Raw genomic sequence first — 26,146 nt, 5'->3', positions numbered from 1 at the left:
GTTGAAAATTGAAAAGCTGAGCATTAAATTTAGAAAACTTCTGTGTAATCCTTTATCTGTTGCCCGTATTTTTGTGTAATTAAATAAAAAAAAACAAGTTTTTTAAACTGAAAGTAAGGAGCGACATTAAAACTTAAAACGAACAGAAATTATTCCGTATATGAAAGGGACTGTACCCTCCTCAACGCCTTGCTCTTTACGCTAAATTTTTTTATTGTTTTAAAAAATAAAGTTGTGAGACAGAGTCAAACTTTAGCGTAAAGAGCGAGTCTTTGAGGAGAGGACAGTCCCTTTCATATAAAGAATAATTTCTGTTCGTTTTAAGTTTTAATGTCGCTCCGTACTTTCAGTTTAAAAAACTTGTTTTTTTTATTTAATTTCTGATATTTTTTTAGTTAATGCAGCTTTTATTTGCATAAAAATTTTAATTTCCTTTTACTAAATGGATGTCTTTATAAATTAACTTACGTAACTAACTTCTATATTCGTATATTTTTCTTCTGGCAAAAAATACAAAGTTGCAGATTTTTGCAGATATGAGCTTGAAACCTATGTAATAGGGTTTTCTGATACGCTGAATCTGACGGTGGGATTTTCATTAAAATTCTTTTACTTGTAGGGGATGTTTCCCCCTCTTTAAAAAATCGAGTAAATTTTCTCAGGCTCGTAGCCTTTGATGAGTAATACTAAACTTAATACAATTTATATATTTAGGATCAGCATTATAAACACATTCTTTTGATACATTTATTGACATCAAAATTTCGTTTTTAAAAGTTTCGATTACTATTGAGCCGTATCACTTGTTTTTTTATTGTTTTTTTTTTATTACGTATATGTTATTACTTATATGAGGGGGTTCTCCCCTTAGTCAATACCACGCTCTTTACGTTAAAAGTTAAGAAAAATTTTGATTCACAAACCCCTGAATCACAAAGGCCGTTTAATTAGAATAGATAGCTCTTTTGAAAGCACTAAAAAAAACTGTAGCGTAAAGAGCGAGGTATTGACTTGGGGGAGAACCCCTCACATACGTTATAATTTCTGTTCGTTTTAAGTTCTAATATTCCTTCTTACATTTCAGTTGAAAAAACTTGTTTTTTTTACTTAACTTCTGATCGTTTCTTAAATAATGCTTGGAAATCCGGCGCCCCCTTCATCGAAATGTCCCTTACCCCAAAGAAACATCCTCCACGGAAATATTCTCCAGAGTAATCCCCTCCTCTAGCCCCCCCTCCAGAAAAAATCCTTCCTGAAAATGGTTGTATACTTCCCAATAACCAATAAATAATGCTGGCAAGTCCGGCGCCCCCTTCATGGCAATTTCCCTTCCCCCATGAAAACTTCCTTCATGGACAGATCCTTCCATATTGCCCCCGCCCCTCTCCTGCCCCCCCCTACCCGAAAAAATCTCCGCTGAAAAAGTCTGTATACTTCCCAATAACCAATACTATATGTTAACATTGAGTAAAGTTCATAACTTTCAGCCCTCCCCCTGGGGACTTTGGGGGATCAGATCATCCTAAAAGACATTTTTATCATATTTTCGACCATGCTGAACAAAATGGCTATCTCAAAAATTTGGATAGGGTAACTTTGGTAAAAAAATGAGCGTGGGAGGGGGCTTAGTTGCCCTCCATTTTTTTTGGTAAATTGAAAAGGGCACTAGAACTTTTAATTTCCGTTACAATGAGCCCTCTCTCAATATTCTAGGACCACTGGGTCGATAAGATCACCCCTAGGAAAAAAAACAAAAAACAAAAAAACACATATCCGTGATGTTTCTTCTGGCAAAAAATGGAAAATTCTACATTTTTTCAGATAGGAGCTTGAAACCTCTACAGTAAGGTTCTCTGGTCCGCTGGATATGGTGGTGTGATTTACATTGAGGTTCTATGGTATAACTTTTAGGGGGTCTTTCCCTCTTTTTTTGAAAATTAGGCAAATTTTCTCAGGCGCTTAACTTCTGATGGGTAGTACTAAACTTGATGAAAGTTATATATTTGAAATCAGCATTGAAATCTGATTCTTTCGATATATCTATTGGTATCAAAAACCCGTTTTCTAGAGTTTCGGTTACCATTGAGCCGGGTCGCTCCTTACTTAATAAAATAGTGGCTGGAAGTGCCTCTATTTGATCGATATTTTGTGCAGATTTTAGTACATTTACCTAAAACTTTGCACCTTTGGTGCAAAGTTTCGCACCTTTTGACCTTTTGGCGCAAAGGTGCAGAAAAATTTTCTGCACCTTTACCGAAAACTTCGTTAGTTATTCAGATAAGAGCAATTTTCGAGTGATTTTCATTAAAACTTCTCTGGCTTCTCTTGTTTCCAGTGTCCTTGCCTATTTATCTGATTCTTGATAATTGCACTGCAATCAAGGTTGCAGCTAGTATTTCTATTGTGGGGGGGGGGGAGGTACTATGGAAGTAGGTGATATTCAAGCAGATCATGGCTTTCTTTAAATAAAGAATGTTCTCATTTTCATGATGATTAACTAAAGGTGATTGAAAGCAAGTTGATACTCATTGATAGCCCCCGGCCTGTTGTACTATATAACTGTAAAGTTGCCATATGAAACTAGATTACATTACTTTGCTTAAAAATGAACTTCAGAAGACAAAATGGAAAAGCTTTTATATGTAAAAGGCTACCAAAAATTTCAGTGTATTTTGTTCCCTAGAGGTTTTTTTTTTATAAATGTTTCTACAGCATCAAAGAAATAAAGGCCCGGTTTGTTGTATATTAAATAAAAAAAAGAGTTTTTTCAACTGAAAGCAAGGAAAAACATTCAAACTTGAAACGAAGAGAAGTTATTGCGTATATAAAGGGGGTTACCCCCTCCTCAACACCTCGCTCTTTACGCTAAAGTTTCTTAGTTGTTTTAAATAAGCGTCTTATTGTTCTAATTAAACGGCCCATGTGTTTCAGGAGTCATTAGTGCAAAATTGGGACAAAATTCAAACTTTAGCGTAAGGAGCGAGGTGTTAAGGAGGGGGCAACCCCTTTTATTTACGTAATAGTTTCTGTTCGTTTTAATTTTTAATGTTACTCCTTACTTTCAGTTCAAAAAACTTGTTTTTTAAATTGAATTTCTGATTGTTTTTTAAATGATACTAGGAAATCTGGTCCCCCTCCAAGGAAAAAACCCCCTCCCCACGAAAATATCATCTAGACCACACGATCCCACTGAAAATTTAACCCGGACAAATTCTCTTAACTGCGCTGTGCGTAAAATTGAGACGGAAAAGAGAAAGCAAAACATATAACAAGAATTTTGTATAGGAATTCTGGCAAATACCTCCGGTGTATAATTTTCCCTGACAAGTTCGCTCCCTGGAAACTTCCCTCCCCATGGAGCATTTCCCGTGGAAAAACCCCCAGCAGAAAATTTGCCCCCCCACCCAAAAATGTATTCCTACATCCCAATAACAAATACTATGCGCAGACAATGGGCAAATTTTATAACTTAGACCTGCCCCTGCGGAGGTGGGGGGGGGGTCATGTCATACCCAACGTCATAGTTATTGGGTCTTACAACTATCATAAACAAAATGCCTATCTAATAATTTGGATTGGCCGATTTGGGGAAAAAAATGACGGGGGAGGGGACCTAGTTGCCCTCCAATTTTTTTGATCACTTGAAACGGGCAATATAACTTTAAATTTCCGTTCAAATTAGCCCTCTCCCGATATTCCAGTACCACTGAGTCGATACGACCACCCCTGGGAAAAAAACAAAAAAACAAAAACAAACAAATAAACACGCATCCGTGATCTTTCTTCTGGCAAAAAATACAAAATTCCACATTTTTGCAGATAGGAGCTTAAACCCTCTACAGTAGGGTTCTCTGATACGCTGAATCTGATGGTGTGATTTGAGATTATTGATAATTGAGATCACTTGACTTTTAGGGGCTGTTTTCCCCTTTTTTGAAAATCAGGAAAATTTTCTCCGGCTCATAGCTTTTGATGGGTAAAATTTAACTTAATGATTTATATATATTTGAAATCAGCATACAAATTCGATTCTTTTGATATATCTATTGGTATAAAAATTCCGTTTTTTAGAGTTTCGGTTACAATTAAGACGGGTCGGTCCTTACTTACAGTTCGTTACCACGAACTGTTTGATACCTATTTTATAATAAGACAGCCTTCTTGTTTACCCTGGCTGTCTGCCAAATGAAAGGCAGATGTACTATGCAATCTTGACATAGCGGAGTTTGTTTGTCATTGGAAATGACCTTAGCTTAATTTAACTACAAAACAATCCTAAAATCTCATCGTAGAAGTTTAAAACCCATATATGCAAATGTTTGGAATTGTAAAACAACTGGAAATTACAAGGAATATAGACCTTAAAAATATTTTTGATAGTTTGGGAGAAAAGGAGACGCCTCAAAGGGCGAATTTTAATACCAAAACTTTCAATGAGCCTTCAAATATATAAAGAATTAGTTCTAAGAAAGAGACAAGAGGAAGATGGAGGTAGAAATTGATGTGCAACCCTCATGGCCGTATTCAGAACTTTTGTTTGGGGGTTTATTTTCTCGGGGAGAGGGGGAAAAAACTAACAAACACACCAAAAATGTGAAATTGATGTTTAAAATCCCTTGATTTCTGGGAATATATCTGGTCTACGCTGTTATTATGAAAATAAAGAGCGACAATAAACCTCAAAATGAGCAGAATTTATTCTGCATAGGAGGAGAGTGTCCCAACCTAATCCCCACCTCCACCTCATGGTCGTAGAAACTTCGGAGATTGATCTTTTTATCAGAAATTGAGAGTTGTAGTTCTTTCTTTTAAGTCAAAAGTGATAGGAAATGAATCAGCTGCTGGGGGGGGGGGTACTTTCACGAGAGATATTTTCAGCGGGAGTTTTTTTGTGCGGGGGGGGAGGGGGTAGAGGCCTAGACCCATAGAGTGAAAGGGCGAAGGGAACCCCATTAACAGATATAAAAAACGAGACATAAATCTAGCTTTAATGGTTTGTGACGTCCATTTTTATTTTTTTATTTTAAATAGCTTTTTTATGAATCAGCTTGACAGGCATTTATATCATGACTTTAAAAAACAAACAATTCCAACAAGGGTGAACAAGTGAAGATTCTAACTTGTGTTTTACTTAATGATATTGTCTCGTACTTGTAGATATATATATATATATATATATATATATATATATATATATATATATATATATATATATATATATATATATATATATATATATATATATATATTCGTTGGGCAACGAAAATATTGATCAGATGGACAGCTTCACTTACCTTGGTAGTTTTATTAGTAAAGACGGTGGGACTAGTGACGATGCTAAAAGAAGAATAACCAAGGCCCAAGGTGTTCTTTCATAATTAAATGTTTTTTGAAGAATACGAAGATAAGTCTGCAAACCAAGATTAGAATATTGTAAGGTACAGAGATGACAAGTGGTCAAATATGGCTCTGAAGTATGGGCACTCCAAAAAGCGGAAGAAAATTTGCTAGATGTTTTCCAGAGAAATTGCCTACGGATTGTTCTGGGTACCCGGCTGATAAACCGTATTTCAAACATTAGGCTGTACGAAAACTGTGGTTCAATCCCACTTTCTAGGGCAGGTTCTGCGGATGAAGGAAGGCATATTGCCGAAGATTGTCCTTTCCAGCACAGCCGTCTAGGGATAAACAGAAAGCAGGTCACCCGCCGTTGGGGTGGGAAGATATAAAGAAAGACTTATAGGAAATGAGAACTTCCTGGGAGGGTGTAAAGAGGGAGGATTTGAATCGATTGGGATGGAAGAGGAGCTTGCGCAGCTTTGTAGGTCTCGGTGGTACGGTGAGTTGTTAGCAGTAGTAGTATCCTTTCGGCATTGTGAGGCCCTTGTTGCGAGGTCTTCGCTCTGGTTAGTTTTAGAGATGTGGTTGAACTCAGAAAGTTCATAATTTGGAAATGACAATCGGTGACTTCATACTTTCCATTTCGTTTTGTAATTTTTGTTACATTTCCGAAACAGCGTTTTGAGTATTGTTTTACAAAAATATTTTTTTTTAATCGGTACAGTATTTTTTTTTTAAATTAGGTATCGAGACTGGTCCACATAACAGTCTCTAGAAACAACTTACTCTTTGCCAAAAACTGGGTTATACACCCTAAGTGTAATGCCTTAGAAACGGCGGTCTGTACGCTCTGAAAGTGTTATGACCTTAGTATTTTTTCTGTAACCTGCAAAGGCGTTATGTACTTAGCAATGACGGTCAGTACGCAGGGCTGGATTTACTAATAGGTCCGGACCTAGGGACGCATAATGCCAGGGGGGACAATAATTTTCACTGAGTGATCTTTTTCTTAACAAAAACTGGACAGATGAGATTTATCATCGAATTGCCAGGTGCACTCTGCTGCCGCGCTGCCTATTCACAGAAGTGATTTTAAAACAGCACAGGAGTTCCGTGGCCACTTATAAACTGTCAAGCGTCTCTCAAGTATGGCAGCTCAGAGGTCGGTATCACCTCTCTCTTTTATCACTTTTAGCTCCTCAGTTGCGTTCTGTTCAGTGCTTCCACTGCCCCCAAGTTTTCAGGGATGTCCCTTAAAATCTCGTAACAACGGAGCAACGAAAACACTTGGGTCTAAAAGCGTCAAAGCTTTATATCCGACCCTGCTTGTACAATCCAAAAGATGTTATGACCTAAGAAATCATAGTCTGTACGCTTCCAAAGGCGATTAGAACTAAGTAATAAATGTCTGGACGCTCCAAATTGATATAACATCGGCAATGATGGTCTACATGTTCCAATGCAGCTATAGCCTTTGTGATAACGGTCTGTACGCCCTGGGTGTTATAATCTAAAAGGAAGTTTCGCATCATAATTATTGGATCTTGCACACTAAAATAACACTAACTACGGTACATTACATCTTTAGTCAAAGACTAATAAAAGAAATCAAAAGATTTTGTCCAAGCTTGGGTAATCCTATAACTACTTTCATAATGATATATATATATATATATATATATATAATATATATATATATATATATATATATATATATATATATATACATGAGTTTGAGTGTATACTCACTAGACTGTTTTTTTAGGGATATTATTAATCAAGATTAATTGATTCTATCCTTCTAATAGGGTAAAGGCACCAATGATTCGACAGTGCAATTTCGGAACCACTGTCAAAATTTTCCTTCAAAACGGGATAGCTCTGCTTAGCCGTGACTTAGAGCGCCATCTCTTGGAGCCGTCGGTATATTTTGACGGTGCGAAACGTGTACACTATATCCAGAACACCCAGATAAGGAAAGAACATTCAACTCGGTCAGTTTTCTGTTTTCGACACAAAAGGAGCTCCCGACAATTTTTCAGATATGTAATGTTCAAACTGTCATTACTTGGCTATTTATTGCAAGAAAAAGTTGGGATAAGCGCCAATGTGTCGAGATACATCTGATCTTCTCTGAAATGTAGCCAAATTAGCTTTTTCTTGATAAAATTAAATGAAAATGCCGACGGAAATTGCATGGTCGAAACTAGGTTCCAAGTGTCAAAAATTCTTGTTCGATGTAGTGGAATACCAGGCGGACTAAAAATGTTCCTTCAGCCGCATTCAAGCGTAAATATCGGCTTCTATCAAGGGATTTATTTCTTTGGCAAATATCTCGTAGTAACCTTGTCGAAATTTTGGACAGACAGCAACAGGCCCTGTCGAAATATAGGTGACTTCGTCGAAACTTCACTGAACATGTAAAATAGATGAGAAATAATAGGTGTCGAAATTCCAGGATCCACTGACGAAACCATAGGCACCATAGCTGTCGAATTTACGGGTGCTTTCTGCGCAACGAGAGATTTTGATGATTATTATTTCTAATAATAGCCTATTTCAGATGAAATAACATTTAAACAAAAGTTTTTTTTAAACTTTGAAGTTTTACTTACAGACACTGGATTTTTCTATCATCTGAGAAACTGCCACTTGGCCTCATACCATGCTGGGGCGTAAATCGCTATGGGGCAGGGGGGGGGGGGCAGTTGACCCCCCAGACCGTGTTTTTCCCCCCCCCCCAGATTTTTTTAGATTATACCCTTATTTATCCTTCATCCGAATAAAAAATACAAACTTTATCGAATACAAAATCTTATACAAAATGACGCGTAGGCCTATGTTTTGAATGAAACTAAGAATCTGCATATGAAAATAAAATCCACTAAATCAAATAAACTTCTTAAATTTCTTGAAATCTAATCCCGTTCTCCTAGACCCCATCCCTTCCGAAATGCTAGTGAAACAATTTTTTTATACTAAATTTGTTATGCTGAATACTATTTGTATTTAATAATGTATATTAAAATTTGTTGTACCGATTTTGTTATACCAAATACTACATACTTGAAACGATTTTGTTAGTTTTATTACTTCTACTTTTTGCATAGTCTTTTATACTTTTATACATTAAATGAAGTTTGAGTGTCTGTTCTGTCTTTGTAAGGTAAACTTCGAAAGGTTAGATTTTCTTTTTTTGTTTAGCACTGAGGACGACTTGGCGGAGGCCCTTGTCGAAATATTTGCTTATATTTTCATCTTCATGGTTTCACCACTGGCTGACAAAATCCTCGTTTTTTCACCCTTTTTGATTTTATTTTTCATTTTGTTACTTTCTCTCCTCTCTGAGTTTCATTTGAAGAAAAACAAAGAAACAAGAGTATACGTGTCAAATACACCAGGTTCCGCCCACAAGTATTCCCCAAGTATTTAGATGGGTGTCGAATTGGGTTCCGACTTGCGTCGAAAACAGGTAACTTTTTTGTTGTGTCGAATTTGTAGGTGAAAATGCTCTAATTTCGGAAAATTGGACTTTTGTACCCTTTCCAGAGAAAACTTCAAACTTCTCATCAAACAGTTAGATTCCTAGATGTTTTTCCTACATACTGAAACCCTTTTCGAACCGAAAGTCTTTAAATTAAGACTTCTAGAGTAGAAAAACTGGTTTTTTACAAAAACTGTTGACTCATCGGTTCTACGCCCGATACGGGTGTCAAATTGGGTTCCGACTTGCGTCGAAAGCAGGTAACTTTTTGTTGTGTCAAATTTGTAGGTGAAAATGCTATAATTTCGGAAAATTGGAGTTTTGTACCACTTTCCAGACAAAACTTCAAACTTCTCATCAAACAGTTAGATTCCTAGATGTTTTTCCTACATACTGAAACCCTTTTCAAACCGAAAGTCTTTAAATTAAGACTTCTAGAGTAGAAAAACTGTTTTTTTTACAAAAACTGTCGGATCATCGGTACCTTTACCCTAGACAAAAAAATTTTTGAAATGCAGAATGAAGTCCTAAGAATTTCCTTGGATATTGTGTATAGGTTTAACTCAAGCTACCACAAAATAAACTTTAATTGGTTTATATTTACGAAAGGAATGTTGATTGTCATACTGACCGGTTTTCCAGAATTTTTTGGTATGGCAATCTTGCCTTGTTTATCACAAAACGAAAAAAGCTTTGATAAATATATTATCTATACATACATAATTGCTGAAACAAATTGGAGGAACAAAAGATGGATTTAATGTACTTATTTGACAGACAAACAAAACGATATGACTGGAAATCGATAACCTTTAAAGTGGGAAATCTTATGATTTTTTTCTATAATAAGAAAACTCAAAACTTTTTTATGTTTAAAGGTTAATATATTTCTATGATGGGCCTTGATTGTCTATTCCGCCAATAACAGTGAATGAATTTTTAATACTACCTTTGAATAAATAATCTTTGATTTTAATAGATATTGAAAAAATTAGTAGTATAAATCAGCAAATCGGTGATTTTTTAGCATTTTTCTTTGCATAAAATTCAGAATAAGCAGTTGTATGTCAAAATAACAGATTTTATTGCAAAATTCAGGATGTTTTTACTTCATCATAAGACTTCTAGAAGGAGAAGAAGGCATCAAGCCATATTGAACCAGTAGTTTAATACACAGGACATCAAAGCTAACAGAGAATAAAACCTGAATAATTTGGCCGAAAAAAATTTGAGGAACAAAATATGTAGTTATTTGACAGAAATACAAACAAAATTACTTAAAATCAATTGGCTTTGAAAGCGGAAAGGTTAGTTTTTTTTTAACAGATGTAAAAGCTTAGAAGGGGGGGGGGTAGGGCCTATCAGTTTAAAGAAGAGTCATAAAGCTCTAGTTCGCTTATGACGAATTCAAAACTTATTAATTGTATGAGAAGACCAAATATAAATCTTGAATTTTGATATTTCTCAAGAGGGGAGGCTGACTGATTATGCTTGGATATGTCAAGAGGAAAAATATTTCTTTACAGTCACATTAAATTGCTCGAATACGAAGACTATGCCGGAAAATTCAAATTAACATATAAATATATTCAACTTATTTTGGGCAGCACTGCTTTTCTTTGTATATATCTCCGTATTTCTTTACTGTCCAGAAGATCCTGAACATTCAAATCTTAATTCAATTTATAAGGATGACAGATTATGAATTGGTAAATCAAGAAATTCCAAATTTTTCAATATTAATCTTCACAAAATAATAAACTTTCTTAATATTCAGGTTGCATTTTTAAACACACAACCTCTGAAGGGGGGGGGGGGGGTATTCAACCATATTGAAGTAGCAGTTTAATATTGAGGATTATAAAAAAAACAAACAATAAAACCTGCAAAATTTGGTTTGCTTCCCCCATGTTGGGGGAACATTGAATGTATTTATTCGACGAAAAAATTAACAAAACACTCGCGAAAACTAACATCATAACAAAACAACACTGTTCATGTCAGCTACCAACTTATTTTTTTTTACTTTTATCCGTTACTAGTACAAGTTTATGGACTTAATTCAGCTTACAATAAGCAATCTAAAATTTAATCAGAACTTTTGAATGTGTTCAACATAATCGATTTCTATGGCCTATAGGAAGGGAGCTGACCCTTAGTTGCGCCTCAGGCACGTAAATTACAATGGGACAGGGGGAGTCCCTCCAGTCTATTATGTTAAATAAATAAATAAAAAATTTCAAATCAAAGTAAGGGGCAATATTTGAATTAAAAAAAACAAAAATTGTTCCATATATGAAAGGAGTTGCCTATGCTTCAATCCCTCGCTCTTCACGTTAAAGTTTCAGTACTTTAAAAAAAAAACTTAAAACTTAAGGAACTGGGACAAAATGTCAAAATTAATCGTAAAAAGCAAAGTATTGAGGAGGGAGCAGCCCATCTCATGTACAGAATCCATTCTTTTAATTTAAGTATTGCTCCTTATATTAAGCTGAAAAAAAACATGTCTTTTGTTTGCTTATTGTCGGATCATTTCTTTAAATAATGCCGGGAAATCCACAATTCTCCTCCATGGAAAAAATAAATTCCAAAAAGGTAGATTCCGAGTCTATTGAGTTTTGAATTTGATTAACTTTGTGGAAATGATGAGAGACTTAGTGCCAAGCCATGGCTAATTAGAGTAAAGCCAAGACAGATAGTTACTGTGAGAGGCAAAGCTGGCATTGAAATGAGTAACTTCACTTGTTTATGATAGACTATTATCCATCTTAGGGCAGAACTAGCGTAGACAGACATAGAGTAAGGGTAACTCAAATAGTATATCAGTTTTGTGAGCCATTTCAAAGAAATTTGACACTAAAAAGATGATTCAAAGATAAAATGAAATTTTACTTAGAACCCAACAAGAACTCGAAGAAAAGAGTATTGAGCGGCTAGCTGAGACACACTTGAGGCGTTGGCTTTTATCTGTTCAGAAGATCAGCACAGCCAGTCATTGAAAGGAGATCAGCAACGGCAGTTTGAACTAGTTTCCCCTTAAATTCCACATGCATTGCATCTTTAGGGTCCAAGAAACAGCTTCAATAATTTTGCATTTTAAACATTTGTTTGGACTTATGGATCTGTTTGGGGAATTTGTGTGCATCCATTATTGCACATGCATTTTTGAACAGCCACTATAGTTTCGACTTAGCGTTAAGTGACATCTATCTTTACCCTGTAATGAGGAAGTGGCTTGGAGACAGCCTTTCTATAGCAAGGAGGAGTACAAAGAAACCGGCACAACTCTTTTCAAATCATTTGCACAGTCATTTTATGAAGAAAGTATCACGAAGCTTGTTGACAGAAATAAAAATGCCTCAATCGCTAAGGCGATTATCTAGAGAAATAACCCTGATTGAAGATCACTTTTGGCAATAAAATAAATTTTATATTCACCCCTCTTTCCTTTATCGGCAGTATTCGTTCAGATGAAGTTTTGTAGTAAAACATTTTGTTGTCAAACTAAGAAAAACATTTTTTTTTGTGCTTAAAAAATTGACCTTGGATTGACTAAAAAGTTACCATAAGTGACCTCGCACATATGAAATAATAAATTTACTAAAATAATAATTCCTGCTAAAATCATTTTCTAAACTTAAAAGATTTAGTAATATAGTAAGTAGTCTCACCAAAGATCCAACATCTAAGATTGAGAATATTCAAAAAAGGGATTTCAAAATTGCTCTTGGTTCATCCTTCAGAGTTTGTAAGGACTCGGTTCAACTTAGTTTAGCCTGACTTCCTTGTGAATAAATGACAAAAGTTTACCATGCACTTCAAACTGAACTGTCTAACTGTCAAACTGAGCAAGAAACTGCTTAGTGTTTTAAATGAATACGAAAACAACACCGAAAGAAAATTATCAAAAGAACAAATTTTTAAGTAAGAGAAAAATATGAAAAAATTGACGATTATAATATGACTCGTACACTGAGTAATTTCACAATATAATTGACTATTAACACTTTACTTTGATAGTACTCCAATTTTTTCTGTGGTTTTCAAGCCATTCGAAAGTAAAGATTTTTGACATTTTTGAACCTAATTTACTTACAAACTAATAATTTCCATTCCTTTTTTTTGTGCGCTAAGGTAAGAACCACAGGACCTTGTTTTTTGTTAAATGGTTGGATACTTCAAAATCCTGATAGTCATGCGTTTTGAACACAAAAGAATTCTATTTGAATACCCAGTTGAAATTACCCATTCAAATAGATATTTTACCAGGCACTAGACAATAACATTAAACACAATGACAATAAGACAATGACAATAACAGACCTATTTCTAACAGTTGTAATCGATTTACCATAGACTTGTCGAGTCCAGCATAAAAAAAACTAGAAATTTCCATAGAGCAAAGAGTTAGTTCAGATCAGAGAATTAACTTGCATGGAACAGCTTTAATTATTCAACGTCTATCCACTTCTGTTTACGAAAATCACTATTCTATCCGAGGTTTTTATTCTTCTTCTATTTAACAGCAGGCGGGCTTTTCAGTATAACTATTTAGCCCTTTTCCTTTTGCTTCACTCTGTGGGCTACAGAGCTACTGTCTTGATTGCCTCATATTTATTAGATATATTCAGATATCTTTCAGCAGATCTTTCGACTCTAGGAGTTCAAATATAAGATGATAGATGTCGATTTCTATGCTCTGTGTGCAGGTACAGTTGGCTAGGCTCTTGGCTGATAGTGGGATTTTGTGGTGTTTGAAGTATTTTAACAGTTTACAAAGCAAGGTATGTTGTGCAGACGTCAGCATATTACATTCAAATAGGCAATGGTCAATTGTTTCATTATTCATATTACAATGCCTGCAAAGAGGGGACAGGGGAATTGAACCACTTGAATTAGAAAGCTTATATGAGAATGCAAGGAAATTTAGTCCATTTGTTCCAGAACGAATTCTATGATAAATTTTAGAAAGATACTTATTGAGAAAGGGGGAAAGGATAGGATTAATCCTATTAAAATTAATATCTGATAGCCTCCATCGGTAAATATCTCTAATTGGGACTAGTCTCCCACTTGGCTGGTCAATATTTATATCATTTTTTGCTATTTCATCAACCTGATGATTACCACTTATGCCAGAGTGGCTAGGAATGTACTGAAAGTAAGTTTTTATTCTACTTGAAGCAAGATTATCAATAATACTGAGACAATGATAAGTGTCAATGTCCAACTTATATTGAGGAGCTGAGGCCAGCAACTCAAGGCTTGATAAAGAGTAGGATTATATGATAATATTATTTGAATTTTCAATCAAAGGTTGGTTTTGCTTAAGGTGTTCTAATGCCATGATTATGGCATTTAACTCAGCAGACATTATAGATAAATTATTAAATAATCTCTCTCCCATTGCAATTTTCAGGTGAGGAAGGAAAACACCACGTGCAACTTTCTCATCCATTTTTGACCCATCAACAAATATTTGGAAGTGATTTTTATAGGTAATTGTATTAAGTTCTGCAAATTTTTTCTGGACAAAAGCAATGGGGGTTAAATCTTTATTCCATTTTGAAAATTCAGTATTTATTATGGGAAATGACCAATTCCATGGAGGGGATTGGGGGAAAGTAGGTGCAATAGACTTTGCTGGTACAGGGAACTTCTTTTGAATATTGGCATACTCATCTGCAATACCTCTATACATGGCTGGATTTCTTAACCAATTATGTAATGTGTGTGATCTATTTGATTCAATTTTTGTAAGATGTTTTATCAAGAAAAAGCTACGTCTCTCCCTTATTGTTGTTAATCCACTCTCCATAAGCAGAAACTTGGTGCTTGTGGGTTTCCTAAGACCAAATATGAGACGTATTATATCATTTTGTGTTGTTTCAATTTTTTGCATCTGGGTCTTTGCACATGCACCATAGACAATGAGCCCATAGTCAATATGGGGTCTTATATGTGATTTATAAAACTGGAGTAAGGTTTTCTCCTTACAACCCCAGGGTGTGGAAAGAAGTCTTTTTAGTATATTTGCTTTTCTATAACATTTTTTTATTGTGTTTGAAATGTGGAGGTGGAAATTAATTTTTTGGTCAAGCATGAGACCTAGGTAATTAATATTATTATCTTCTGGAATAGTTGTTTTATTTAGAGTTAGTTTTGCATTAACATGGTTTCGCTTCCGGTGAAATTGGATTATTTTTGACTTGGTGGGTGAAATGGGTAAATCAGAATGTTGAGAGAATATTTCAAACTGGAAAAGTGACTTTTGCAGATTTGACTGTGCTATCTGAAAGGTGTTGACAGATGACCATAGCACCAGATCATCAGCATATTGTAGATTCGTGTGGGGTAGGTTCATGTCCCAGAGATATAGGGCAAATAGGAGGCAACTGAGGACTGCTCCCTGAGGTAGGCCTTTGGATATTGTCTTTTGGGGTGAAGAGGCTGAACCAACACAAACAATGAAACTTCGCACTTCTATGAAGGAATTAATAAAGGATACTAGCTTAGGAGGTACTCCAATGTTTGCAAGTTTATTTAAAAGGATTTGGTGGTTCACATTGTCATATGCTCCTTCAAAATCTAGGAAAGCTGCCACTAGGATATTATTTTTTGAGAAAGATTCATTTATTGCATTTGTTAGCAAAATGAGAGCATCTGTTGAGGAGTGGTATTTCCTGAATCCAGTTTGAGTGTGTGGGATCATGTTATTTTTCTCAACAAACCAGAGGAGTCTGTGATAAATCATTTTCTCCATTATTTTCCCCATCACAGGTGTAATCGTTATGGGCCTATAAGACTCAGGGTTATCTTTTGGTTTATTTTTCTTTAGGATTGGTTGGAGGGACGAACATTTCCATATATTGGGGAACCTAGAAGATGCCCAAGCGTGATTATAACAATTTAGCAGTTCTTGTTTGTATGAAGGTGTGAGATTCTTTATCCATGTAGGGTGTATATTGTCATAGCTACTGCTAGTTTTGGACCTAATATGATGTATTGCATTATTCAATTCCTGGATTGAAAATGGATTAGTTATGTACTCGGATCCTGGGCGTGGTTGGCAACTAGGGTTCATAGGAATTGTGGACAGTTTGCTTTGATTATTTGATGTTAGCTTATTAACAAAAAGAGTTGCAAATAGGTTAGCCTTTTCATTATCATTGTCATAATGGGTATTAATATTTATAAGTTCATACAGGAGTGGGTTGGGAGAAGTCTTTTTCCCACATATGTGGCTTATGACTTTATGTATAATTGGCTCATTTGTTTCTCTGGAGAGATTATTTGCAAAATTATTCCAGTATTTATATTTAGCATCTATTATAGTCCTTTTTAGATTATATTCTGCTTGTATTTTTTTTAAATATGTAGTAGGTGTTGGTTTTTTTATGAATTCTGTCCTAGCTGCCTTTTTTATCCTTCATTTATTTAGGCACTCATTTGTCCACCATGCTTTAGGAATTTGTTTATGGAATGTTTTCTTAGGTGTTATCCTGGGGATAGCATGATTAGCTGTATTTATTAGTAAAGATGTCAACGCTTCAGCATGTGTGTCAACTGTTGTGTTAGAAATGCATGAACTTTGGGTGAAATTTGTAATTTCATCATTTAGCTTATTTTGGAAAATAGACCAATTTGCTTTAGTGTTGATACATTTGGATGTATGAGATGAAGTTTCAGCAGGTTCATTTAGGGAGCAAACTATAGCAAAGTGGTCTGTACATAGACTATCAATTTTATTTATGTAAATTTTGTTCAAAAAATTTAAAGACACAATTTGTAGGTCAATTGTGGAGAAATTGCCACTTTTGGGGTTGAAATAGGTATTCAGGTTTGGAGGGGTAGCAACAACTAATTCATTATTATTTGAAGTCATATGCTCAATAAATTTACCAGCTTTATTTGCTGGTTTATTCCCCCACAAAAGGCTGTGGGCATTGAAATCACCACAAATAATGATATTTTTTAACATATTAGAATTATTTATATAATTAAAGAAATCCTTGGCATCTGTAGTTTGGCCATTAGGGTTATAAAAGCTTATTATGTAGGTTTTTAAATTATTCAGCCAAACACTTATACCAATTACATCAACATCATTTTCAAAATCTGGAAAATTGATGCCACAAAATTTTATATTATTATTAACTAATAAAGCTACACCACCTCCTTTTCTCTCTGAAGATCTATCATTTCTCAGGATAGTATATCCCAGAGACTTAATTTGTTGATTTTGGGTTAAATGAGTTTCCTGGAAGCAAGCAATATTAATTGAAGTATTATTCATAAATGATATTAGTTCATTTAGCTTATTTTCTGTTAGTGATCTTACATTCCATTGGAGTATTGATAAATGTTGTGTTGTTGATTTATTCTTCATGTGACTGTGTATCAATGTTCAGCTTTGTTAACAGTAAAGCAAGATCTTTTTTTGCTTGAATGAGCATATCATCTGGGATGTAGATTTTTGCCAATTCTGCAATAATTTTTGTTTTCTGTAGTGGATGTATGTTCATGCCCTGAACTGCATTACAGTTTTGAATGAATAAGCATATATTTGGGGATTGCATTTTTGGTAGTGCATCCTGTTTGTTGGTTAAGGGATTGATTCCTGGTAGTGTTTCTGGTTTGTTTCTTCTTGGGAGGGAGGGCCAGGCTGGCCTCATCTCACCGGACAAGGAAGCTTGTTGGCTTGGTGATTCCTTCTGATAGGGATTTGAGCTAGGGGGCTTAGAAGATGGTTTTTTATATGGGGTGCTTGATGCATTGGGGGCATTTGACTTGGGGGTTTTGGTTGGTTTCATTACAGGCTTTATTTGGTATTGTTGGGCAGCATTTGCTTCCATTGCTGCAAAGGGGTATGGGATGGCCTTCTCTGTTGATATTCGGAGTGTTAGAGCTCTTTTCTTGTATGCAGGGCATAATGATTTATTTGTAGATTCATGTGGGCCTTTGCAATTGATGCATGTAGGCTGAGTGTTGTTGCAAGTTGTCAGCTCTTTAGGATGGAAAGATTTACAATTACTACACTCTTGGAGAATTTCATTGCATTTGTTTGTTGTGTGTCCCAGTTTGAAACACTTCTAACACTGAATAGGCTTAGGTTTGTATTCCTTGTGTGGTTTGATTTGCCCAAATAGGAATAATTTTTCTGGGATATCAATTTTATCCTTCAGTGTGAATAAGAAGGATCTACTAGCTTTTAGGCCATTAGAGTTGGGTTTTCCAAGTTGGGTAACATCCTCAACTGGGATTGTGTTTCCAGCCCTATCTGAAAGGCCTTCTTTTAACTCCTGAGTAGATATCTCTGAGGGAACATTATAAACTACTATTTTTGTTGGTGATTGTTTTGGGTTCCAATTAGATGCAATAATTGGGTTATTCAGAAGGGATTTAAGGTTAATTATTGTATCTGCTGATTTCTGATCTTCTACAGCTATTAGCAGAGATCTATCACGGTTAATGTTAAGAGAGAACATTGATTTTAGCAATTTAAAAATTGCAACTCTTATTGCAGTGATCATTTTTATTTCAAAGGGGGTAGTGGAAGTAATTTTAAGGTAAATTCCTAATTTTTTGGAGGGAGGATCTTGGGCAGGGAGAGGGGAAATGCCTGTAATTGGGGAGATTTTTTTTCCTTTTTTTAGAACTTCTAGAGAGGACCTCTTGAAACCCATTATCATCTATGGTTACATTAGCCCCTACACTTATCATTGTCCTATTCTCCGAATTGGAGCTATCATTAGAACTTTGAGATAGGGTGCTTGACCAGCCAGGATGGGTATCTTTCACTATGACACTTTCACTGGAATTTGATTTGGGATCTGGGGGGACTTTTTTTTTTGGAGGACTTCTAATCATTGCCTATTGGAAAAAGCTTTAAACACAGAAATAAAACTAAAACAAGAAGGGAAAATAGATGATATCAAACCGTCTGCACTATACTATGGGGGAAGATAAACACCACAGTATAGCCCTGAGGATGTCTTGAGCAGAATTGGTTTGGTACAACTGCTGATTAGAATAGATAATAATCACAAGAAAATATATTTCGATTTTCTTAAAAGGTTGCTGCTGCTGGTTGTGACCCTGATAGCAGAGTTTAAAGATTATTCTTTTCAACTCCCCAAGGAATTGAATTATTTGTAAACTATGGTTTTTATTGTAAACTATTAAATATCAGACTTCTTCCTAGAATGTGTTTTTAGGTGATATTTCAGGGCCGACTTACCTGAAAATGTTCTATTGCATAAATTACATTTGAATGGCCTCTCACCTGTATGCACAACTTGATGCTGTTTCAAACTGCCTGATTCAGAAAAACATTTCTTACAAATCTCACATTCAAATGGCCTCTAACCTGTATGCACAATTTGATGCTTTTTCAAATTGTATGATGTAGACAAACCTTTCTTACAAATATCACATTCAAATGGGCTCTCGCCTGTATGCACAATTTGATGCTTTTTCAAAGTGTCTGATGTAGAAAAACATTTCTTACATACATCACATACAAATGGCCTCTCACCTGTATGCACAAGTTGATGGTTTTTCAAAATGCTTGATAAAGAAAAGCATTTCTTACATATATCACATTCACATGGCCTCTCACCTGTCTGCACTATTTGATGTTGTTTCAAATGGCTTGGTTTAGGAAAGCATTTGTTACATAGATTACCTTCATATATATTTTTTACTGTGTGTATAATTTTTCGAATTTCTATTTTTTTCTGCTTTTTACTGTGTAAAAATGTTTCCGTATCGTCTAAACCCTTTTCACCATCGTATAATTTTAATGAATTTGAGATGCCATTTCTAGATGTAGTATGTGAAACTAGTGATTCATTTTCCTGTAGGTATAGTTCAGAAACTGTTGGCAAAAAGTGATCTTGTAACACTGGATGTTGTATCCTATCAACAATAGATTCTCTAAAACAAATGACACATTTCCTTGTCACTCCCATTTGGTGATCCATGAAATGAACAACAAAATTACTGTAATTATGAACTACTGCAGGGCAGACATCACACTGTATTGGCGAAAGCTCTTCACAGCCAGTGTCAATGTGAAGATCTAAAATCACAAGGGATTTCTCTGCTTTTCCACAGCAGCCGCAACGCCAGATTCCAACTGTTAATTCTTCAATAGACTTCTCTGTCAGTGTTCTCACCATAACGATCGGTTTTCCGCCTAAGAGTATTTGCTGAATCACACTATCAGACCTGCACACAGTAGAATGACACATCCCTATAGAAAAAAAAATTGAATTGAGTTTCTTTTCTGAAATTAATAAAATAAGAAAACCAAAGAAATTGGCATTATAACAATTAGGGCTCGATCGATATATGGACCGGCCAATATTTTCTGACCAATATAGGGGTCAGTGTCTTTATCGGATATCGGGAAATAAATATTAGATATCGGTGGATTTGTTTTTATTTCCTTTATGTTCAACTTATTCAGATTGCCCTGTAGAAAAAAAAATATACACTGGATGCAGCAATGTTCAAAATGAATGGTGAGTTCAAAAATGTACAACTTCTACTAAAACAACTAAATAGAATAAAATAAGCCATACATTTCTGTTTAATGAATGTATGGGTGAAAGATCCAAGGCAATCGATTAAACCAAGGTCTAACTTCATCATATAAGCCATTATTGTGATATTGCTTTGTCACCCTTTTGACAACCTACATGATCATAATTCGTTTTGATTTAGTTCAACATATGCCTAAACATTCCTTGTAGCTTCACCTTAATGCCCTTAGCTTGTATAGTAGCAATAGTTGTAGTGGCAGTAGCAGCATTAGTGGGAGTATGCACATACCATCTTTTTTTTTTTTTTTTTTTAACATCCCCTTCAACACCCCCTGTTCAAACTTAATGCAAAAATTAATTTTTAAAATACGCTCTATTTACAGTATAAATGTACATAGTGTATTTGGTAAGCTTGAATTTGCCATCAAGATCCTCTCAAATTTTACCTTCATAGGCTTATCCTTAATAGTAGCCTACTAGTATCACAGAAGTTGCGGTTGTAGCAGGAAAAGTAGTTGCAGTGTTAGTGTTACCTTAGTATAAGTAGTAACAGTAGTAGCAGCAGTATTAATTACGGTATCAGCATGTACATAATGCCTATTGATCAGTTGAGTATTCCTGCCCTACAATTCCGGAAATTTCACCTTGGCACGAAACACCATTCCAAAGGCAATGCTGCTTTGCGATTTTGACCTCCTGTTCATCTTAAAGCTCTCATCCCTAGAATATACTGGAATTGAAGCATTGGGTGGGGTAGTTTAGTAGCAGTAGTAGTATTTGTAATAGCACCAGTGATAGTACTGCAAGTAGTGACATGCTTATACCACCTTTTTGTCAATTGATCTTCCCTTTAAGTGTTCTCTGAAAGTTCCAACTTAATACCAAAATCCATTCTTGAGATACGCCCTTTTCACAATCTGCATGCACATAGTGTGTTTTTATTTAGTTCAAACTCCCCCTCAATATTCTGTCAAGTTTTCAACTTCATATGCTTAGCCTTAATTGAACTAGTATCATAGTAGTAGCGGTAGCAGTTAGTATTGGGCGATATTAAATATCGATATCGATATATCACACTAAATATCGATATCGAATATTGAAACGTAAATATCAAATATCGAAAACGATATTCTTTTGTTTTTTTTTGTATCTACCGGTGAATCCAGAAGAAAAGATCCAACAGAGAAAATTGTTTCGTAGACGGTCGTGAAGAAGAATAATGTATTCAATCCATTGACTCATCTATGCTGATACACAGCATGCACAGCTGTATCCAGAATTTCACATAGCCTGTTCGCAAATTATGTTTAGGGTTCTCAAATGTTGCTGAGATCCTCCGGAAGGCTTGGCTAGATAAAATACCTTCGAGGCTTATAGGCCTTTTTTTTAGATCACATTCGTCACGATTGCCAAATACTTCAATTCGCGTTACAAGAATTTATATATAACCCCTGACGATCTTCTCCAAGTTGAGAATCAAATAGCCGTAGACATGGAATTGCCCTTTCTGGAATCTGTATCAAGTGTTGCAAGTGCCATGACAAACCCTGCAATTCAGTCGCTACAGAATCAAGCCAGTTTGTCGGATTACCCAGTAGCCAGCAGTTGCATCAGTCATGGCTTTCCAGATTTTCAGTAGAGAGTCATTAGTTCCAAGAAAAACTGATCCACTCAAGTCATAGAAGTCTTGTAATATGGGTCTCACAAATACCTATAAAAAGTTGCCATAAAATTAATGTCAATGTCCACCACCAATGCCCTTTTTGAGAATGGATTCCAAGCCTGATAATATAGTTCATGGTAACAAACTATAAGTAAGGAGCAGCTCGGCCAAATAGCAAACGAAACACTAAAGCACGAAATTTTGATAACAATACGTACATCAAGTGAATTGGCTTTTATGCTGACTCCAGATACATAATATTCATCTAGTATCATGTACCCATCACAAGTCATGGAAGTCTGAGAAAATTTGTACAGCTCTTGATAAAAAGCAATAAACGCCCCTAAAAACGACAGACGCCCCTATTAACGCCCCTAAAAAGACAAGGAATCTTAATAAAAATGGCACCATCAGATTGGGCATATCAGAAAATCTCACTGTAGGGGTTTCTAGCTTCCATCTGAAAAAATGTGGAATTGTGTAATTTTTGCCAGAAGAAAGATCATGCATTTGGGTTATTTTGTCGTTGTTTTTTTTTTTTCAGGGTGATCGTATAGAAACAACGGCCAAATAAAATCGAGAGAGGGCTAGCTCAAACGGAAATTAAAGTTGTAGTTCCCCATTTTGTGACCAAAAAGATAAGGGGGCAGCTAGATCCCCCTACCACGCCTTTTTTCCCCAAAGTCAACCGATCAAAATTTTGAGAAAGCCATAAAGATCAGCATAGTTGTAAAGTCAAATAATCATGCCTTTGAGGATGACACGGCCCTGCAAATCCCAGGGACAAGGTTGTAAGTTGTGAAATATGTGTAGTGTCTACATTTAGTATTTGATTTTGGGAAGTAAACAGAAATATTTTGGGAGGGTAAATTTTCTAGTGGGGGAATTTTCTGCAGTGGGGATTTTTCAAGAGAAGTTTTATCCATGGGGAGGGAAGTTTCCGGGATGAACTTTCAAAGCGAAATCATACACGGGGGAATTTACCAGAATTCTTATACTAAATTCTTTGTATTTGCCGTATTTTTTTTTGGCCAATTTAATTTTACATGTGAAGATATAAAAGGGAAATAGGCCGAGGAAAATTTTCAAAGAATTTGAAATTTTCTGGGGTATTTTTGCGTGGGGGGGGGGGGGGCCTAGGAGGAAATCTTACCTGGGGAAACTTTCCATTGAAACATTGAGAGGAGAGAATGTCCAGGAAACATTTTCCACGGTGGGAGTATTTCCGGCCTGATTTGAAAAACAATTAAATAAATAAACAGTTTTTTTCAACTAGAAGTAAGGAGCAAAATCCCAAGTTAAAACGACCTGAAATTGTCTCGTGTATGAGGAGTGGGCCCCTCTCTTCAATATCTCATTTTGTATACCATTTGTAACTTTCCCCCCCCCCCAATTATTTAAGAACAACACTGGGAAAAAAGAGTCGTTTAATTAGAGTAAGGAGATTTTTAAAATAAAAAAGAGATTTTGGTGTGAAGAGCGAGGTGTTAAGGAGAGGTTATACCCCTAATGTAAAGAACAATTTATTTTCTTCTGAGTTTTAATTTAGCTCCGTACTTTCAGCGGAAAGAAAAAAAATCATTGATTCTGCTGAAACGCAGAATCAACTCACAGGGTGTTGATATCAAAATAAAATTTTCTGAACTTTCAAATACGCTGAAAAAAAATGGCTATCTCAAAATTTTAATTGGATGTCTTAGGGAAATTATGGACGTGGGGGGCTGGTTGCGTTGCAATCACTTTCGATTGTCAAAAAAGGCACTAGCCCTTTCAATTTACAATCGAACGACTCCTTTTTGAAGTTTCTAAGACAACTTCTTCTACAAGAAACACCTGGTCTAAAACAAACAAACCAAATAATAATAATGCTAATAATAATAAATAAATAAATAATACACTGTGTCAACATCGGTCTTTACTTCCTGTGATAAAAAGATATTAACAGATAGAAAGTCAATCTACAATAACATTGTTTGAATAATTTACACAGAAAGAATAAAACCCACAGAGCAAACAAATACCAGTCTAGAAACTTGGAAATTTAGATATAACAAGAGGTGATAAATTTGATTGTTATGAAACTGGCCACATAAATTTAGAGTTTTATTCACAGATTTCTAGATCCAGTAGTTAGTAGTTAATGTTTATGAATAGAAACAGATTTCTACTTACTCAAGACTCGGGTGGCAAATTAATTGGTACTTTGTCAACATTGTACAACTTTTAGCCTACATAAAAAAGGGTGTACAATATTAAATCTCATCATCATTTTGTGTTTAACGGTAGTAACGCTCTTAATGCAGGTAAGAACTTTCAGTAACTGTATTTGAAGCTATGTATAACATTTTCTGCTTTATCTTAGCAAAAACAAAGATTCCACGGAAATTTTCTTTTATTTCTCAGTAAAAATTGATGCAACGACAATATTCGGTTAATTATACCTTGGTCATCACAATCCACTTCCAGGGAGTCGAATTCTAGAAGTGACGTGGAAATCCTGGGTGAAACAGACTCATGGAAATTTTGATATTCTGGTGATAGAGAAGAATTTGAAGATTCCATTAGGGTTTCGGCAGCACTTGTTGAAGGACCTTCTACACCTACAATACCAAACAAAAAAAGCTATAAAAATACAATCCCGACAAATAATTCCAAACACTGAGGCTCCCAAACCCAAGAAAGCAACGAAAACAGATAGGAAAATTTAAAACGGTGGTAAATCGAAAGCCTCAAACAAAACTGAAGAGTGATAATCTAAATATTATTTCAATATATTTTGTTAATTACTTCCTTTTTTACAAATCTTTGAAATAATTTAAAAAGCGTTCCTCTGTTAAGAAAAAGAAAACAGGAAAATTTTACTTTCCAATTAATCAAACTTTAGTTCAAATGAACAGGAGGTAAATTATGTGCAGGGGTAACTTATACAAGTGGGAACTGGCGCTAGTGCTGACAAAAAAAAAACTATCAACACCATCTAGTGTCTGTTAACATTTAGAATTTTTTCAAGTTCTGTAATCACTTTTCTGTCAGGAACTGAGATCATATACTTATTACTACCTTAATTTAACCAATATCACTAATTATTATTACACTGCAACTTGAAAGTACCACTTGGCTGTTAAACTGTGTTCTTCTTTATTGATGCAGATCCTCAAACTCACAAAACACAATAATTGTTTTAGCCTTATGAAGAGAAAATAATACAAATCAAGTTTGAAAAAAGAAAAAAAACGGAATAAATATATTTGTGACTTTAATTTAGTATTACTTATCAAAATGCTACTTTTTCGTCACAAGTTTTCACTTTAAGTTAAAATTACGTTTTTAATATTGCAAACTGATGCATAAAATAAATTATAGAACTAAGTTATGAACTCGCTTCTTTTGTGTTAACATCTATTTGGTGTTTTCACTCTTGGTATTTGCCAGTCGAAATTCCCCGTCTTGAACATTTACAGACTGTGCACGTCCCTGGACTTTCCTAAGTGATATTAGTGACCTTGGTTCTTGTTAATTGGATTATAGGATATTATAGTCCTGAACAGTGAAAGAAATAAGAGGTGAGATTTTTAGTTCCAAATAGCTCATGTCTGACACAAAGCAATCTCCTAAAAAAAGACATAGATGTCTCACCTTTCCTGCCCTCAAAAAGAAACTTAACCAACTCCCCCCCAACTCCTGTGTCTAAATCAAAGACACATCTTAAGAGGATACAAACCCTAAACATCCTTCAAGCTAAAAGTACTGGTGAAACCTCTGGCAAAAAAAAAGAAAAATTATGCAGTTAGATCACCCCCTGAAGAACCCCAACCCGAGATTATATCACTCCCTGATGATTCCCCACCAATTGAATCACTACCTAGCTCTTTAGATCAACCATACTATTACATTGTGACCATCAAGAAAACCAATGGTCAAACCTTTACTAGAGATCGATTAATGGATATTAGAAAGCCTATATTTCTACTAGCTAACTCAACTGTTGAAGTAGTTTTCCCGAAAGACGGTCTGATAGATCTTTATTTTACCTCTCACAAGGCCGCGGATTCAGTCCTTTCAAGGTCAAAGGAACTAATCCTTGAGGGTTCCAAAATCTTTGCCACTTCA

The 26,146-nt window shown here is 35.2% G+C and overlaps 1 protein-coding gene across 1 annotated transcript; it reads right to left on the bottom strand.

Moving 5' to 3' along the window:
- Positions 1-6,692: 6,692 nt before the first annotated feature.
- LOC148939707 (uncharacterized) lies at positions 6,693-25,766 on the bottom strand. The gene is made up of 4 exons (XM_089106952.1): positions 25,758-25,766; positions 24,478-24,658; positions 19,575-20,081; positions 6,693-6,850 (listed from the first exon to the last, which is right to left on the bottom strand). The coding sequence occupies exons 1-4, from the start codon at positions 25,764-25,766 to the stop codon at positions 6,693-6,695; spliced, it is 855 nt and encodes a 284-aa protein (XP_088963078.1).
- Positions 25,767-26,146: the final 380 nt, after the last annotated feature.

Source organism: Artemia sp. Qi Xiang Cuo, chromosome 21, assembly GCF_049724085.1.
Source record: "Artemia sp. Qi Xiang Cuo chromosome 21, ASM4972408v1, whole genome shotgun sequence".
Taxonomy (NCBI): domain Eukaryota; kingdom Metazoa; phylum Arthropoda; class Branchiopoda; order Anostraca; family Artemiidae; genus Artemia; species Artemia sp. Qi Xiang Cuo.
Note: the sequence above shows the minus strand (reverse complement) of the source record. Positions and strands in the feature narration are given on the sequence as shown.